Genomic DNA, 18,920 nt, shown 5'->3' with positions numbered 1-18,920 from the left:
GTGCATATGGCTTTTTTTATTCTGCCGAATACCTTGTGCATGTGCCTTAGGTGGTCATGTATCTTTTAACTAGGGTGTGAAATTTAGACATAAGGTCTTTGAGAAACTATGCTTTGTTTACTGTGTCAAATTTACAAGCCTAATGAAAGAGGTGATCTATCTTTTGAGAGTGATTAAATATGGTCCAACAGTGCATGAATATAGTGTTCTTTTTCATTTCTTTTATCCAAGTGAATCTATATTAATATATAATATTTGCTTGCATTAGAAAATGGTTCTTGAAACAACTGAACTTAAATTTATAAAAAGGCAATTTTTATTATATTCAATAGTTGATTAGTTAAGTCTTCTATAAGTAAAGTCATGAAGAAGATTAGACTTGCCTTTGTATTATAAAGACTTAAATTTTCCAGTGGCCACATTTAAAAATTAAAAGGAAACAGGTAAAATTAATTTTAATAATATATTTTATTTAGCACAGTATATTCAAATATTATTTCAACATGTAATCAGTGTTTAAAAATTATGAATGAGTTATTTTTTTCATACTAAGTCTTCAAAAGGCAAAGTTTAATATTAACTTATGGCACATCAATTCAGACAAGACACTTTTTTTTTTTTTTTTTTTTTGCGGTACGCGGGCCTCTCACTGTTGTGGCCTCTCCCGTTGCGGAGCGCAGGCTCAGCAGCCATGGCTCACGGGCCTAGCCGCTCCGCAGTATGTGGGATCTTCGCGGACCGGGGCACGAACCCGTGTCCCCTGCATCGGCAGGCAGACTCTCAACCACTGCGCCACCAGGGAAGCCCAAGACACATTTTTCAAGTACCACATGCGGCTAGTGGCTACCATAGAGTACTGATTTGTTGAAATAGAATCATTGTTGTCTGAGGAAAACAGTTTAGACTGTGGTTCTGTTGAGTTGCACGGATTTAGCTGTTTTATGAAAATCAGCATTCCTCTGTTAAGGGAAGTTTGCAGGCAGGTGCAAAATGGAAAAAAGTCTCCATTTTTGGTTTATGTGAGGCTTTTTTCTACAAAGATTATTGCTGTGGACATGCCATCTAAATCCCCCTGTTTGGCATTTTATAGTAGAGAGAACAAGGAATTCTCCTTCTTCACCATACTATAGTAGATAGAACAGGAAGTTTTTTAAAAGTAAAGTTAAAAACAGTGCAGTGGTTCTGGGGCCACTTACTGTGTTCATCGAGTTATTGGGCTTCATGCATTCTACCCCTCCGCAAAAGAAGTATCTTGTGGATTAAGTTAGAGTTGTTGCATACCTAAAAGTCAAAGTACAGCTGTGCTTCTCTGGACTCTGTGTTTTTCCTAGGGAAGAACACTAAGGAAGATTGACCCTGGGTTAATGAAGTTCAGGGATGTGGCTTTAGATTTTTCTCAAGATAAGTGGGAATGTCTGGACCTTGCAAAGAGAGACAGTAAAGCAGAGATGTAATGTTGATGAACTATAGGTACCTGAACTCACTAGTATATCCATCTCTAAGCCAGATGTGATCACCTTTTTGGAGCAAGGAGCAGAGCTCCCGATGGTTGTGAGAAAAGGGACAAGAAGATAGTGCAGAGATTGAGGTTCAAGGTCACTTGGAAAGGCCGTGCTTTACACTGAACTAATAGATGGGCTGTACACAGTGGGGTCCTGATTCTTTGGCAAGATCCTGGAGGAGCTTCTGAAGAATTGCACTTACATTAGCATCCACAGGATGTTCACCTACTGGATGACCCACCTGAAGCTGGAGCTCGAGCCTACCTGCTGGTATAGTTGGAAGTCTTCTCCTGTAGGACCATGACCATGTATGTGACTGCCCTGCGCCAACCTTTTGTATGTTTTCCTTCCTCAGTAACACTTTCCACAGTTCATTCTACCTTTTAAGAGATTCATTTTAACATAGCAGAACATGTGGACAGGTATCCTTGCCAGCTTTCCTGCACATCAAAAAAGTCCCTTCATTACAAAATAAACAAGATACCTTTTCATACCCCCAGAAACCTGAAGGTTACCATTGGCCCTCCTCCCCTGATCATGATAATTCACTGTTAAGTCATATCAGTTCTGCTTCCTATGTCATTGTGTTTGTGTGTTTGTATGTATATGTTTGATGCTGAGATGTAATTTACAAATAATAAAATTTACCCTCTTTAGTATAGCTTACATGAAGACATAGAATATTTCTATCACCTCAAAAAGGGCTTTGTGTGCTCCTTTTTAGTCAGTTCCTTCTTCTTATCCCCAGCTGCTGGCAGCCACCAATCTGTTTTCTGCCCTTTTGGTTTTACGTTTTCCAGAAGGTCACATAAATGAAAACATATAGTTAAAAGATGATGCTGTGAAATGTGTCAACTAACCAACAAGATAAAATAAGTTTTAATGAATTTAGGGAGAGTAAACAGATGAGCAAAAACAATGAAATTCAAGAACCAAAACAGAAATTCAGAAATTTAAAGGAGAAAACTATTATAATACTAAAGTCAAATATGCAAAAACGTAAGATAAACTCTTTAAAGCGCAGCCAAAGAAGGTAAAAGTCCCCAAACTCAGACTTCGGTTAAGCCTAGGACACTAGCCAAAGGATATAAACAGAATAAAGGTTAAAACAAAACAAATATACAAAGATAAAAACAGAAGGAAAAGAAATCAGAATCTTAAAGTAAATAAATACATACGTATATGTCTTATACTGTATACATGGAATGTATATATGAATTCAAGACATGTGTTACCAAATAGTAACAGTTTTTCTGCTGATGGTAGGATTGTGGGTAGTTTTTATTATGTTCCTTCAGCTTGTCTTATGTTTTTCTCAATGGACATTATTATTTCTACATTTAAAAAATTTTAAAGAGGACATAGAGTGTATAGTTAAAAATAAAAGTTGAATAAAATTGTGGGAAAGGATTAAAGGAATTATTAGTAGAGGGTAAAAGGAATATGAACAGAATAATAATAGACTGATAAACTATATCTCCTATAATGTAGAATTTCTAGACCTACAATTTAACAAATTAAAAAAACAAAAACTATGGATAAGGTAAATAATACCAACTAAATTGTGTGTGTGTATCCAATTGGGTCCTCAGGACTAAAAGAGAAGAAGAGAGCTTAGAGTTAAATATCAATACTGGACCTTCAGTCTCTCCCTTAACCTCAGGCCTCCTTTTAGTACTTGTGAAAGCTGTGAATATACTCTTTGGTTAACAGACATTTGGTCCACACCAAAAGGTCCTTGGTGTTTGATCTTGTCCCAGACCATTTGGCATGGACCAAATATGCTCATGGACATTTTGGACAGGACCAAACATCCTTCAAGGCACCTTTTAGTTACAGATGTATGTTGCCAGTGTATATACCTTGACCAGCAACATTTGAAGTAGTTTTCCTGGTTATCCAAATTTCAACATTTGAGAGGTTTTAAAAGTGAATACCTAACCCAGTCATGGCCTAAAACAGTATAAGCAGAGCCTTACAAAATATGTGAGTACATTTAACTCTTGAACAAAATAGGTTTGAACTGCACGGGTCCACTTATATGTGGATTTTTTCCCCAATAAATACACACTACAGTACTACACGTACAGAACCGCACTTACAGAGGGCTGACTGTAAAGTTATAAGTGGATTTTCAACTGTTGGGGGGGAAGGGGGTTGGTGTCACTAACACCAATGGTTTTCAAGGGTGAACTGTATTTTTAATTTGGAGGACTGGAGGGGAAAGAGAAGAGAGACATCCTAACAGCAGTTTGTAACAGGAATATAGTTTACAGTACCATTTTATATGGCCAAATGTATGACTTTGCTCCTATGTATTTCCTTCTTGAGAGCTTTCATGTGTTCTGGTTTAAAAGTAAAAGCTCTTGGATCTCAAAGAAAGTTCAAAATAAAGCATTTATCACAGTTTAGAAAAAATGCAAGTAATTGTTTCAGTATGAATATGTTTCTAATCAGATTAGCTTAAAATTTAGCTAAGAGTATGCATTAAGATGTTAGAATGTTCTTGGATAGAATATTTTATGTATCTTCAAAGAATACTCAAGAGAAATAAGGAGGGTTGCTTTCTGGATTCCTTTTCCAAGAGCTGGAGGATTGTAAAATGTAAAATGTTAATTATTGAACCTAAAGCAGTTGTCTTGTCATTAACTTATTTTTAAATAACCTCAGGCACCCATTCATCCCCCACCTGTCTTTTTTGGTTTTTATATAGGAAGTAAATGTGATCCTAAAAATCCCACCTCATGGCAGCATGATTCCTTAACTCAGTGCTCTACTGCCAGTGTCTCCAAAACTCTGGTGCCATGTTTCCACCTGGATGTTCTTTTGATACTTCAACTAGCTTTTTGCCCTGCTACATGTTTTCTTCCACTTGTCTTTAATATTTCTGTTAAGAATATCATGTCTCCTAGTCAAAGTCTCAGTTATCTTTGCCTATTTCCATTTTTTAAACTTCTGCTTTCATTACAAGAATGACTTTCCTTCTCTTTAAAAATCTTCAGTACTTCACCATTATCTAATTTACACTCTTCATTTCAAATTTATATTCAAATTCCAAGCCTTTCATTTCTAACCATAATCTGCAAATCTGGTTTTATATTCCACTGTTTCCCACTTAACACATTCTAGATTCTGGTCCATGACAAATACGTATGCTATTCCCTGAACGTGTTTGTCTTTTTCTAGCCCTGTTTTGGTAATGCTGTTCTTCCTGCAGCTCCACCTGGATGACATTTTCGTATTGCCTCTCACATGTTGGAACCTACAGCAGTTTTTCTGTGGCTCTTATCACTTTTTTTCACTCTGCTTTTTAGTGTGGTTACTTTTAAACTTGAGCTTTTTCGTCATCATGGTAAATTTGTAGTGTGCAGAGTTTGTTTCTTCCTTTTGTTATCTCATGCTGAGTTAAGCACAGTGTTGGCACTTAGGAAGCAATCTAGAATTCTTTTTAGTTGAATTACATTTGAAAGTAGAAATCAATATTTCCAGGGAAAATGCAGAGGATCACTACTAACTAATTGACGATCCAGAGCAAGGGAGGCATTACTTTGACCACCTGTCCTGTTGTAGAGATAATGGAATGGCCAGCCTGGACAGCATTATTGTGAAGGATTAATTTCACAGGGTTCTTGCCCTGACTAGAAAAACAGAGAGGAAACATAAGGACTAAGTGATCCATGAAAAAGGTTGAATGAAATATTAAAAATGGGAATTCAGGAAAGATAAGCACTGAAAGTCTAAGATTCTGGCTTAATATTTGCTCTAAATTTGAGGATATGGCTTCTATAAGCTTGTATAACTTCTCATTCTAACCTCTAGTTCCCCTCATCATACCTTCATGTTTACGTAGATGAAAACAGGAAAAGGAAATCCGCTGGTGGTTTATTTGGAGAAGGCCAAGTCAACAGAAAATCACCTCAGACTGTCTGCCTCACCAAATTATATTTACACATATACACAGAGACACATTCATACTGTGGGAAAAAGAAAAATGCAAGAAGTTTAATACTTGTCTTGTTAGCCCTTTCACCAACATACTTTTTTTTTTTTTTTTTCTGGGCTTAATGCATTTATCATAATCTTTCTGAGGGTCTGCTGTATTCCAACTGCTGGGTTAAAATAGTTGAAAGGACAGGGCTCCGATCTTTTTCGAACTGTACCTTAATGAATGTGGCATATCTTTTGACCTACTTTTTTCTAATAACTTTGATATTATGTGAGTCTCTGAGGCTCTGTTAAATTTTCTTGTTGGCTTTTTTCCTCTCTTTCCTTCAGTTTGGGTAGTTTTTATTGCCCTTCTTCAAGTTTACTCTTCTTGCAGTTTACATTTCTTTATTGGTATTTCCCATTTTACCCTTAATTATGTTTGTACTTTCTTTTGAATCCTTGAATTTGCTTATAATAAATGTCAAAAATTCATGTCTCCTAATTTGATCATTCCTGCATCTCTTTATATTGATTGATTTTTCTCCTGATTATTGGTCACATTTCCATGCTTCTTCATCTGTCTAGTAATTTTATATTGTATGCTGGATATTGTGGATACTACATTTTAAAAAAATCTTATCGGGCTTCCCTGGTGGCGCAGTGGTTGAGAGTCTGCCTGCTGTTGCAGGGGACACGGGTTTGTGCCCCGGTCTGGGAAGATCCCATATGCCGCGGAGCGGCTGGGCCCGTGAGCCATGGCTGCTGAGCCTGCGCGTCTGGAGCCTGTGCTCCGCAACGGGAGGGGCCCGGGCAGTGGGAGGCCCGCGTACCGCAAAAAAAAAAAAAAAAAAAAAAAATCTTATCTAGTTATTAAATAAACGTTTTTCCTAGGAACTGCATCCTCAGCAGCATCATATAGTGACTACGAGTCCTGGTGGTCCTCATATCTACCTTTACCTTAAAGACCTGGCTTGCCTTTGTTTAGTCAAGGATTTATATATATTTTTTAAATTCTATCTATCTATCTATCTATCTATTTATTTATTTATTTATTTATGGCTGCATTGGGTCTTCGTCGCTGCTTGCAAGCTTTCTCTCATTGCAGCAAGTGGGGGCTACTTTTCGTTGCAGTGCAGGGCTCCCCACTGTGGTGGCTTCTCTTGTTGTGGAGCATGGACTCTAGGCGCGTGGGCTTCAGTAGGTGTGGCACATGGGCTCAATAGTTGTGGCTCTCAGGCTCTAGAGCACAGGCTCAGTAGTTGTGGTGCATGGGCTTAGTTGCTCCGCAGCATGTGGGACCTTCCCGGACCAGGGCTGGAACCCATGTACCCTGCATTGGCAGGCGGATTCTTAACCACTGCGCCACCAGGGAAGCCCTGGTCAAGGTTTTAGACCTTGGACTCTATGTAGCACATTTTATTTACGTTTTTTAAAATCCTTTGTAATTTTTTAGCATGTTTCTGGCCACTCTTTCATATTTTTATTTATTTTTTTAAGCTGTACATATTTTAAATTTATTTATTTATTTATTTTAGGCTGCATTGGGTCTATCATTGCTGTGCGTGGGCTTTCTCTAGTTTCAGTGAGCGGGGACTACTCTTCGTTGCAGTGTGCAGGCTTCTCATTGTGGTGGCATCTCTTTGTTGCGGAGCACGGGCTCTAGGTGCGCGGGCTTCGGTAGTTGTGGCATGCAGTCTCAGTGGTTATGGCTTGCAGGCTCTAGAGCACAGGCTCAGTAGTTGTGGCGCACAGGCTTAGTTGTTCCGCAGCATGTGGGATCTTCCTGAGCCTGAGCTCGAACCCGTGTCCCCTGCATTGGCAGGTGGATTCTTAGCCACTGCGCCACCAGGGAAGTCCCCATATTTTTATTCTTCATTATTATTTTACCACCTTATCCCTTTTGTAGGCTCTTAACATTTTAGCAGTTGAGTATGTTCTCTTAAAACTAATTTTATTCATCCTTTTTCTTTTATCCTACTTTGAAAAAAGTACAGGTAAAAGAGGACAATGGTAAGAAGAGATTATATTCTTTCCTTTGCAGATGGCCTTAGAAAGTTCCTAAAAGGGTTCTTTTAGTAGTCATCTCCCAGTCACTACCCATGATTTTCATTCTACCTAAAGAGTTATTTTCTTAAAATATCTTCACTTTTCATGCAGATGACAGTAAGCCTTCCCTATTATCCACATAACTTAATTGCATCTTGCCTTTTTAAAAAAAATTTTTATTGCAGTATAGTTGCTTTACAATGTTGTGTTAGTTTCTACTGTACAGCAAAGTGAATCAGCTATACATATACATATATCCCCTCTTTTTTGGATTTCCTTCCCATTTAGGTCACCACAGAGCACTGATTAGAGTTCCCTGTGCTATATACAGTAGGTTCTCATGGTTATCTATTTTATACATAGTATCAATAGTGTATATATGTCAATCCCATTCTCCCAATTCATCCCACCCCCACCCCTCTTTGCATCTTGCCTTTTTTTTTTTTTTTTTTTTTTTGCGGTGCGCGGGCCTCTCACTGTTGTGGCCTCTTCAGTTGTGGAGCACAGGCTCCGGACGCGCAGGCTCAGCGGCCATGGCTCACGGGCCCAGCCGCTCTGCGGCATGTGGATCTTCCCGGACCGGGGCATGAATCCGTGTCCCCTGCATCGGCAGGCAGACTCTCAACCACTGTGCCACCAGGGAAGCCCTTGCCTTATTTTTATGTTGTGAGTTATCCATCTTTTTATCAGACATAATCTAAAAGGTCAGAATGAGACTAGGTTGAAATAGTCTTGGTCAGGGGATGAAAACCTGAGATTGAGATGAGGACAGGGTAGTTTAAAAACTCAGATTTAAGGTAGATTGTCCTTAAAATTTGATAAAAGAGAAAAAGGCTGTTACTCCAGAGGTGAGCATCTATATTCTGAAAAATTAACTTGTGTAGGGCTTCCCTGGTGGCGCAGTGGTTGAGAGTGCGGCGCGCCTGCCGATGCAGGGGACGCAGGTTCGTGCCCCGGTCCTGGAGGATCCCACATGCCGTGGAGTGGCTGGGCCCGTGAGCCATGGCCTCTGGGCCTGCGTGTCCGGAGCCTGTGCCCTGCAGCGGGAGAGGCCACAACAGTGGGAGGCCCGCATGCCGCAAAAAAAAAAAAAAAAAAAATTGTGTAAAAACTATTGATCCAATGTTTTTAACACTCATTTCTTAGATTAAAATCAGTGTTTGTAGATAAATTGGGTTTTGCAAAAGTCATTTTAGTATCTACACATTTAAATTAAAACTACTTATCTTTGAAAAGAGATTGTAACTTGTTAGCAAGTTTTTAGTTCCAAAGGTATATTATTCAGAAATGCACTCTGCTTAAACCCTAAAGTTTCATAACCAAAATAAGTCAGGAGAGCATACTAGTCATAAGATAGGATTGCCCCTATAAGATCCTTAAGAACCAGCTTATCTAATCTTAAAGATTTCAAGTTGGGTGTTTAATCTAGTTTGTTAACTATTGATTAAAGCTCTTACTTAAAGCGGTGCAGAAGTCCAAAGGAAGTATAGAACCTGGTCTTACAAAACAAATCAGAACTCTTTCAGTTGCAGGTATCAGAGCCTTAACTTGAATTAACTAAAGCCAGAACAGATAAGTTATTGACCCCCAGAGAAAGCAGAGGCAGCTCTGGCCTCAAGGAACCTGGATGCTTGCAAGTGGGTCTGCCCCTGTTGGCCTGTCTCTCTAGTTCTTTGACTCCTTGTTGCTTGATTGCTCTTCCTCCCTCTCTCTCTGTGACACTTTCTGTCACAGGTCATCTTTGTTGCACATGCTGTGCTCTTTCCATCTCTGTCCTGCATGATATATTTTTGATTTTTTGCTTTGTTGCTCTGTGTCTGTCTGTCTAGATCTCTTTCTGTGTCTGCTCTATTGTTCAATGTCCTTCCTCCGCATTCCCCTGCCCTTTACTCTGTCAGTTGATTCCATTTTCTCCCACCACAGAAAGGCATTCCCGTGTGGCTGTAGGCTGTTCTGCGTCACATTCTTACAATTCATCAACCAGAGGAGAAAGGATGCTCTGCCCTCCAGCTCCAGTTATAAAAATCCAGAGGAAAGGACTTTCTCCCTTAGCTTCCCTAGCCAGGAACAGGGCACTGTTTCCCTTTGAAATCTCTGGGTTAAGTTGCAGAGGAACGTCAACTCCCTAAAAGAAGGAAGAACCTCTTCTGGGCAGACAAAATAGTAAATGTTCAACACAGGAGATGAGACTTAAATATTTGAATGAAGATTCCATAGTTTTCAGTAATCCTCATGTATGAGTGCTTATTTATTATGAAATTTCTGTATGTTCTACTCATTTTTTTCCATATCTGCTTCCGTATTCATGCTTTTTCATTTATTATAATATGAATCAACTGAGTATAATATTTAGAAATATTGCCTAATAATCCACTTCAGGACAATTTTATTTTGTCCTGAAGTACAAAAAGTAAAAAATACAAAGTACAAAAAGTAAATAAATAATTTTATTTATTTTATTGTTTTCTATGAGTAACATTTAAATTCACAGTTTTTTTTAAATCTGCCAGTTCTTTTACAAGTATCTGAGACTAGTATGTTTGCAAAGTTCAGGTTGTAAGTATAAGTTTATTTTTTTAGGATTGCTTAGAGCAGTGGTCCCCAACCTTTTTGGCACCAGGGACTGGTTCCTTGGAAGACAGTTTTTCCACAGACGGGGGTGGGGGGGTTGGGGATGGATCAGATGGTAATGCGAGCGATGGGGAGCGATGGCGGGGGCGGCAGCTCACCTCCTGCTGTGCAGCCTGGTTCCTAACAGGCCACAGACCAGAACCCGTCTGCCGCCGGGGGGTTGGGGACCCCTGGTAGAGTAACCTTGGCTCTTCTTTGCTTACTGTTAGATTCAACAATAAGGTATTGGAAAGAGATAAGTATTTGTTCAGTCCTTCACAGTTGTTGAATTTTAGCACTTTTCAGTACTACTCTTTACCTGTTTTATACTTCTGTTCTTAATTTACATGACTGTCTACCCTACTAGACTCTAGACGTAGTGCTGAAAGAATAATACCTTATTTATAACACCCAGCATATACTAACAAGGTACTCCTAAAATGATTGTTGGTAAACTGTCTTTCTCTTTCTTGCACTTAATATTTTAGGAAATGTACTTTTAAGGAATACAAGTGTTTGTTGGAAAGCAGGTATTAATACATTTAGTGATGTTTGAGTCTCTTGACCATTTTATACATACTGGCTCAGATTTGTCAATTTAGATGTCACACTGAAATGATGACTTGTATTTTAGGCAGAGAGAAACGTTTTATAAATAAGTACCATTTTGTTTTTGATACAGCATACAGTGTTGCCTAATTCTTGATAATATTTGGTGAGAGGGGTAGTTTTGCTTCATTCAGATTGTGACATATAATTTTTATAACATGAAATGGTAAGTGATCAAGATTTCTTTCTGTAGGCTACGGAAAGTGAGGTAGGAGATGTAGATTTAACACGTCTTCCAGAAGGACCTGTTGATTCTGAAGATGAAGAAGAGGAAGATGAAGAGATTGATCGAACAGATCCACTGCAGGGGCGAGATCTTGTTCGAGAATGTCTTGAAAAAGAACCTGCAGACAAAACTGATGATGACATTGGTAAGAAATACATCTGTTCACATTAGGAATTTTATAGTTCAATTTATATATAGATACCTATTGGTGCATAACAAATTACCCCCAAGAAGGTTTTGTGGGTCAAGAATTCAGGAGCAGCCAACCTGAGTCGTTCTGGCTCATTGTCTCTCATGAGGTTGTAGTCAGAATGTGGCAGGGGTTACAGTCACTGGGCTAAGCTGGAGGATCTGCTTCCAAGGTGGCTGCTCACATGGCTTTTGGCATAGAACCTCAGTTCCTCTCCACATGGGCTTCTCCAGAGGTTGTTTAAATGTCCTCACCACATGGCAGTTGGTTTCCCCCAAAGCCAGTAATTCAGGGGAGAATAAGGCAGATGCCATAGTATATTTTATGATCTGGCCTCAGGAATGATACATCATTGCTTCTTCCCAATTCTGTTTGTCATACAGAGCAATCCTCATGCAGTATGGGAGGGAACTGCACGAGGACATGAATATCAAGAGGCAAGAATTGTTTTGGGCCGTCTTTGAGGCTAGCTGCCCCAATATTAGAGCTTGTTTTGGAGGTTCTAGCAGTGGAACACAGCTGCTCATATATCCATAAGCAAAGGACAGTACTCCTTTCTCAGGGAAGGTTCTCCTCTATCAGGACAGGCTGTCCTCTTTGACTAAGTGTACAGCTTCAAGACGGATGCATGTGTGGAGTGGTGAAGGGAGAAAGGGGACACCTGCCTAGACAGCCAGATCAGCTGAATCAACCCTGGCCATCATTAGGGTGATGGATGTTGCAGCCAGATAGTCCTCACATTCTGGCTGCCCCAATTTATAAAACAATAGCTTTGATTGCAGTAAAGTGATTTCCCCCTCCATGTCCATAAGACATGTAAAACACAGTGCGTCAGTGTTCAATGTCTATGAATTCAAAAAAATTTCAAATGTTATCAAAAATCATAGTTTTGAGCGTCTCTGCACACGGCCTGCTGTAGCTGCCTTCATCTTGAATTGGGAAGTTGTGCAGTTGCTTTGAGCTAGAAACTCTGGTCTGAAGGTGCTGGGTTTGAGGCCTCTGCCCGCCGCACCGTATGAGCCAGTGAAACTAGACTAAGTGCAGAAGAAAAGAAAAGAAAAAAAGTGGCCTGGAACCGAACCAGCAATATCTTCGAGGTCTGCCTGTATACAACTTGATGAATTTGGACATCTGCAGACACTCATGAAACCATCACCATGATCAAGCTGAAAGGGTCATTACTGTGACATGTGAGATGATTCTGCACACGAACCGGTATTTCTCTTTCCTCTCCTCAGACTTGGAGTACCACCAAGCAGTTCTCCAATTCTCAGAAGAATTGTGTGCCCTACTGACTGGGTGTCTTACAATTCAACTCACTTCTGACACTACCTGGGATTAACATCAGATCTCACAGAAGTAATTGCTGCTACCAGTTCCTGAGACTTTGAGGACATCTTATGGAAAATAAAATTACTCTCTGACCTTTTGCTGGATCACTTTAGGATTCAGCTTTCTCTGGTATACCAAATCAAGCACCATTCATTCATCTACTTCCCAGCTTAAAAAACTGAACTTCGGAGCTCCAGAGACGGGCGCGAGTCGCGGCTGAAAGCGCGGAGCCCAGAGACGGGCGTGGGACGCTGGGGCTGCTGCTGCCGGCGCCAAGAAGCCTGTGTGTGAGCGCAGGTCACTGTCCACACCGCCCTTCCGGGAGCCTGTGCAGCCTGCCACTGCCGGGGTCCTGGGATCCAGGGGCGGCTTCCCTGGGAGAACGCACGGCGCGCCTCGGGCTGGTGCAACGTCACGCCGACCTCTGCCGCTGCAGGCTCGCCCCGCACTCCGTGCCCCTCCCTCCCGCCCGGCCTGAGTGAGCCAGAGTCCCCGAAGAGGCTGCTCCTTTAACCCTGTCCTGTCTGAGCGAAGAACAGACGCCCTCCGGCGACCTACACGCAGAGGCGGGGCCAAATCCAAAGCTGAGACACAGGAGCTGTGAGAACAAAGAAGAGAAAGGGAAACCTCTCCCAGCAGCCTCAGAAGCAGCGGATTAAAGCTCCACAATCAACTTGATGTACCCTGCATCTGTGGAATACATGAATAGACAACAAATCATCCCAAATTGAGGAGCCAGGAGTCAGTGCTGTGCCTCTGAGGTGGGAGAGCCAATTTCAGGACACTGGTCCACAAGAGACCTCCCAGCTCCACACAATATCAAACTCAACAGCAGCACCCAGCTTCACTCAACGACCAGCAAGCTATAGTGCTGGACACCCTATGCCAAACAACTAGCAAGACAGGAACACAACGCCACCCATTAGCATAGAGGTGGCCTAAAATCATAAAAAGTCCGCAGACACCCCAAAACACACCACCAGACATGGACCTGCCCAGCAGAAAGACAAGATCCAGCCTCATCCACCAGAACACAGGCAGTAGTCCCCTCCACCAAGAAGCCTACACAACCCACTAAACCAACCTTAGCCACTGGGGACACACACCAAAAACAACGGGAACTACGAACCTGCAGCCTGCAAAAAGGAGACCCCAAACACAGTAACATAAGCAAAATGAGAAGACAGAAAAACACACAGCAGGAGAAGGAGCAAGATAAAAACCCACCAGACCTAACAAATGAAGAGGTAATAGGCAGTCTACCTGAAAAAGAATTCAGAATAATGATGGTAAAGATGATCCAAAACCTTGGAAATAGAATACACAAAATGCAAGAAACAGTTAATAAGGACCTAGAAGAACTAAAGACGAATCAAGCATCGATTAAAAACACAATAAATGAAATAAAAAATACTCTAGATGGGATCAATAGCAGAATAACTGAGGCAGAAGAACGGATAAGTGAGGTGGAAGATAAAATAGTGGAAATAACTGCTGCACAGCAAAATAAAGAAAAAAGAATGAAAAGAACAGAGGACAGTCTCAGAGACCTCTGGGACAACATTAAACGCACCAACATTCGAATTCTAGGGGTTCCAGAAGAGGAAGAGAAAAAGAAAGGGACTGAGAAAATATTTGAAGAGATTATAGTTGAAAACTTCCCTAATATGGGAAAGGAAATAGTTAATCAAGTCCAGGAGGCACAGAGAGTCCCATACAGAATAAATCCAAGGAGAAATACACCAAGACACATATTAATCAAACTGTCAAAAATTAAACACAAAGAAATCATATTAAAAGCAGCAAGGCAAAAACAACAAATAACACACAAGGGAATCCCCATCAGGATAACAGCTGATCTCTCAGCAGAAACTCTACAAGCCAGAAGGGTGTGGCAGGACATAATTAAAGTGATGAAGGAGAAAAACCTGCAACCAAGATTACTCTACCCAGCAAGGATCTCAATTCAGATTTGATGGAGAAATTAAAACGTTTACAGACAAGCAAAAGTTGAGAGAGTTCAGCACCACCAAACCAGCTTTACAACAAATGTTAAAGGAACTTCTCTAGGCACGAAACACAACAGAAGGAAAAGAACTACAATAACGAACCCAAAACAATTAAGAAAATGGGAATAGGGACATACATATCAATAATTACCTTAAATGTAAATGGACTAAATGCTCCCACCAAAAGACACAGACTGGCTGAATGGATACAAAAACAAGACCCATATATATGCTGTCTACAACAGACCCACTTCAGACCTAGAGACACATACAAACTAAAAGTAAGGGGATGGAATAAGATATTCCATGCAAATGGAAACCAAAAGAAAGCTGGAGTAGCAATTCTCATATCAGACAAAATAGACTTTAAAATAAAGACTACTAGAAGAGACAAAGAAGGACACTACATAATGATCAAGGGATCGATCCAAGAAGAAGATATAACAATTGTAAATATTTATGCACCAAACATAGGAGCACCTCAATACATAAGGGAAATATTAACAGCCATAAAAGGAGAATTCGACAGTAACACAATCATAGTAGGGGACTTTAACACCCCACTTTCACCAATGGACAGGTCATCCAAAATGAAAATAAATAAGGAAACACAAGCTTTAAATGATACATTAAACAAGATGGACTTAATTGATATTTATAGGACATTCCATCCAAAAACAACAGAATACACATTTTTCTCAAGTGCTCATGGAACATTCTCCAGGATAGATCATATCTTGGGTCACAAATCAAGCCTTGGTAAACTTAAGAAAATTGAAATTGTATCAAGTATCTTTTCCGACCACAATGCTATGAGACTAGATATCAATTACAGGAAAAGAGCTGTAAAACATACAAACACATGGAGGCTAAACAATACACTACTTAATAACGAAGTGATCACTGAAGAAATCAAAGAGGAAATTAAAAAATACCTAGAAACAAATGACAATGGAGACACGACGACCCAAAACCTATGGGATGCAGCAAAAGCAGTTCTAAGAGGGAAGTTTATGGCAATACAATCCCACCTTAAGAAACAGGAAACATCTCGAATAAACAACCTAACCTTGCACCTAAAGCAATTAGAGAAAGAAGAACAAAAACATCCCAAAGTTAGCAGAAGGAAAGAAATCATAAAAATCAGATCAGAAATAAATGAAAAAGAAATGAAGGAAACGATAGCAAAGATCAATAAAACTAAAAGCTGGTTCTTTGAGAAGATAAACAAAATTGATAAACCATTAGCCAGACTCATCAAGAAAAAAAGGGAGAAGACTCAAATCAATAGAATTAGAAATGAAAAAGGAGAAGTAACAACTGACACTGCAGAAATACAAAAGATCATGAGAGATTACTATAAGCAACTCTATGCCAATAAAATGGACAACCTGGAAGAAATGGACAAATTCTTAGAAATGCACAACCTGCCAAGACTGAATCAGGAAGAAATAGAAAATATGAACAGACCAATCACAAGCACTGAAATTGAAACTGTGATCAAAAATCTTCCAACAAACAAAAGCCCAGGACCAGATGGCTTCACAGGCGAATTCTATCAAGCATTTAGAGAAGAGCTAACACCTATCCTTCTCAAACTCTTCCAAAATATAGCTGAGGGAGGAACACTCCCAAACTCATTCTACGAGGCCACCATCACCTTGATACCAAAACCAGACAAGGATGTCACAAAGAAAGAAAACTACAGGCCAATATCACTGATGAACATAGATGCAAAAATCCTCAACAAAATACTAGCAAACAGAATCCAACAGCACATTAAAGGGATCATACACCATGATCAAGTGGGGTTTATTCCAGGAATGCAAGGATTCTTCAATATACGCAAATCAATCAACGTGATACACCATATTAACAAATTGAAGGAGAAAAACCATATGATCATCTCAATAGATGCAGAGAAAGCTTTTGACAAAATTCAACACCCATTTATGATAAAAACCCTGCAGAAAGTAGGCATAGAGGGAACTTTCCTCAACATAATAAAGGCCATATATGACAAACCCACAGCCAGCATCGTCCTCAATGGTGAAAAACTGAAACCATTTCCACTAAGATCAGGAACAAGACAAGGTTGCCCACTCTCACCACTCTTTTTTTTTTTTTTTTTTTTGCTGTACGTGGGCCTCTCACTGCTGTGGCCTCTCCCGTTGGGGAGCACAGGCTCCGGACACACAGGCTCCGCGGCCATGGCTCGCCGACCCAGCCGCTCCGCGGCATGTGGGATCTTCCGGGATCGGGGCACGAACCCGCGTCCCCTGCATCGGCAGGCAGACTCTCAACCACTGCGCCACCAGGGAAGCCCTCTCACCACTCTTATTCAACATAGTTTTGGAAGTTTTAGCCACAGCAATCAGAGAAGAAAAGGAAATAAAAGGAATCCAAATGGGAAAAGAAGAAGTAAAGCTGTCACTGTTTGCAGATGACATGATACTATACATAGAGAATCCTAAAGATGCTACCAGAAAACTACTAGAGCTAATCAATGAATTTGGTAAAGTTGCAGGATACAAAATTAATGCACAGAAATCTCTGGCATTCCTATATACTAATGATGAAAAATCTGAAAGTGAAATCAAGGAAACACTCCCATTTACCATTGCAACAAAAAGAATAAAATATCTAGGAATAAACCTACCTAAGGAGACAAAAGACCTGTATGCAGAAAATTATAAGACACTGATGAAAGAAATTAAAGATGATACAAATAGATGGAGAGATGTACCATGTTCTTGGATTGGAAGAATCAACATTGTGAAAATGACTCTACTACCCAAAGCAATCTACAGATTCAATGCAATCCCTATCAAACTACCAATGGCATTTTTCACAGAACTAGAACAAAAAATTTCACAATTTGTATGGAAACACAAAAGACCCCGAATAGCCAAAGCAATCTTGAGAACGAAAAATGGAGCTGGAGGAATCAGGCTCCCTGACTTCAGACTATACTACAAAGCTACAGTAATCAAGACAGTATGGTACTGGCACAAAAACAGAAAGATAGATCAATGGAACAGGATAGAAAGCCCAGAGATAAACCCACGGACATATGGTCACCTTATCTTTGATAAAGGAGGCAGGAATGTACAGTGGAGAAAGGACAGTCTCTTCAATAAGTGGTGCTGGGAAAACTGGATAGGGACATGTAAAAGTATGAGATTAGATCACTCCCTAACACCATACACAAAAATAAGCTCAAAATGGATTAAAGACCTAAATGTAAGGCCAGACACTATCAAACTCCTAGAGGAAAACATAGGCAGAACACTCTATGACATAAATCACAGCAAGATCCTTTTTGACCCACCTCCTAGAGAAATGGAAATAAAGACAAAAATAAACACATGGGACCTAATGAAACTTAAAAGCTTTTGCACAGCAAAGGAAACCATAAACAAGACCAAAAGACAACCCTCAGAATGGGAGAAAATATTTGCAAATGAAGCAACTGACAAAGGATTAATCTCCAAAATTTATAAGCAGCTCATGCAGCTCAATAGCAAAAAAACAAACAACCCAATCCAAAAATGGGCAGAAGACCTAAATAGACATTTTTCCACAGAAGATATACAGACAGCCAACAAACACATGAAAGGATGCTCAACATCTTTACTCATTAGAGAAATGCAAATCAAAACTACAATGAGATATCATCTCACACCAGTCAGAATGGCCATCATCAAAAAATCTAGAAACAATAAATGCTGGAGAGGGTGTGGAAAAAAGGGAACACTCTTGCACTGCTGGTGGGAATGTGAATTGGTACAGCCACTATGGAGAACGGTATGGAGGTTCCTTAAAAAACTACAAATAGAACTACCATATGACCCAGCAATCCCACTACTGGGCATCTACCCTGAGAAAACCATAATTCAAAAAGAGACATGTACCAAAATGTTCATAGCAGCCCTATTTACAATAGCCCGGAGATGGAAACAACCTAAGTGTCCATCATCGGATGAATGGATAAAGAAGATGTGGCACATATATACAATGGAATATTACTCAGCCATAAAAAGAAAAGAAATTGAGCTATTTGTAATGAGGTGGATGGACCTAGAGTCTGTCATACAGAGTGAAGTAAGTCAGAAAGAGAAAGACAAATACTGTATGCTGACACATATATATGGAATTTAAGAAAAAAATGTCATCAAGAACATAGGGGTAAGACAGGAATAAAGACACAGACCTACTAGAGCATGGACTTGAGGATATGGGGAGGGGGAAGGGTAAGCTGTGACAAAGTGAAAGAGCGGCATGGACATATATACACTACCAAACGTAAGGTAGATAGCTAGTGGGAAGCAGCCGCATAGCACAGGGAGATCAGCTCGGTTCTTTGTGACTGCCTGGAGGGGTGGGATAGGGAGGGTGGGAGGGAGACGCAAAAGGGAGGGGATATGGGAACATATGTATATGTATAACTGATTAAATTTGTAAAATTA

The 18,920-nt window shown here is 40.1% G+C and overlaps 1 protein-coding gene across 5 annotated transcripts in view; it reads left to right on the top strand.

The window, feature by feature from the left end:
- The window catches only part of RAPGEF6 (Rap guanine nucleotide exchange factor 6), a 228,136-nt gene that overhangs the window by 122,006 nt on the left and 87,210 nt on the right, over positions 1 to 18,920 (top strand). For all 5 annotated transcript variants that reach the window (XM_060093317.1, XM_060093318.1, XM_060093316.1 and 2 more), the window contains one exon: positions 10,888 to 11,065. In XM_060093317.1, the coding sequence (XP_059949300.1) occupies positions 10,888 to 11,065 (178 nt within the window). The remainder of the gene's footprint in view (positions 1 to 10,887; positions 11,066 to 18,920) is intronic.

Source organism: Mesoplodon densirostris, chromosome 3 (genome assembly GCF_025265405.1).
Source record: "Mesoplodon densirostris isolate mMesDen1 chromosome 3, mMesDen1 primary haplotype, whole genome shotgun sequence".
Classification (NCBI taxonomy): domain Eukaryota; kingdom Metazoa; phylum Chordata; class Mammalia; order Artiodactyla; family Ziphiidae; genus Mesoplodon; species Mesoplodon densirostris.
The sequence above is the reverse complement of the archived record's forward strand: the minus strand, read 5'-3'. Positions and strand labels throughout refer to the sequence as shown.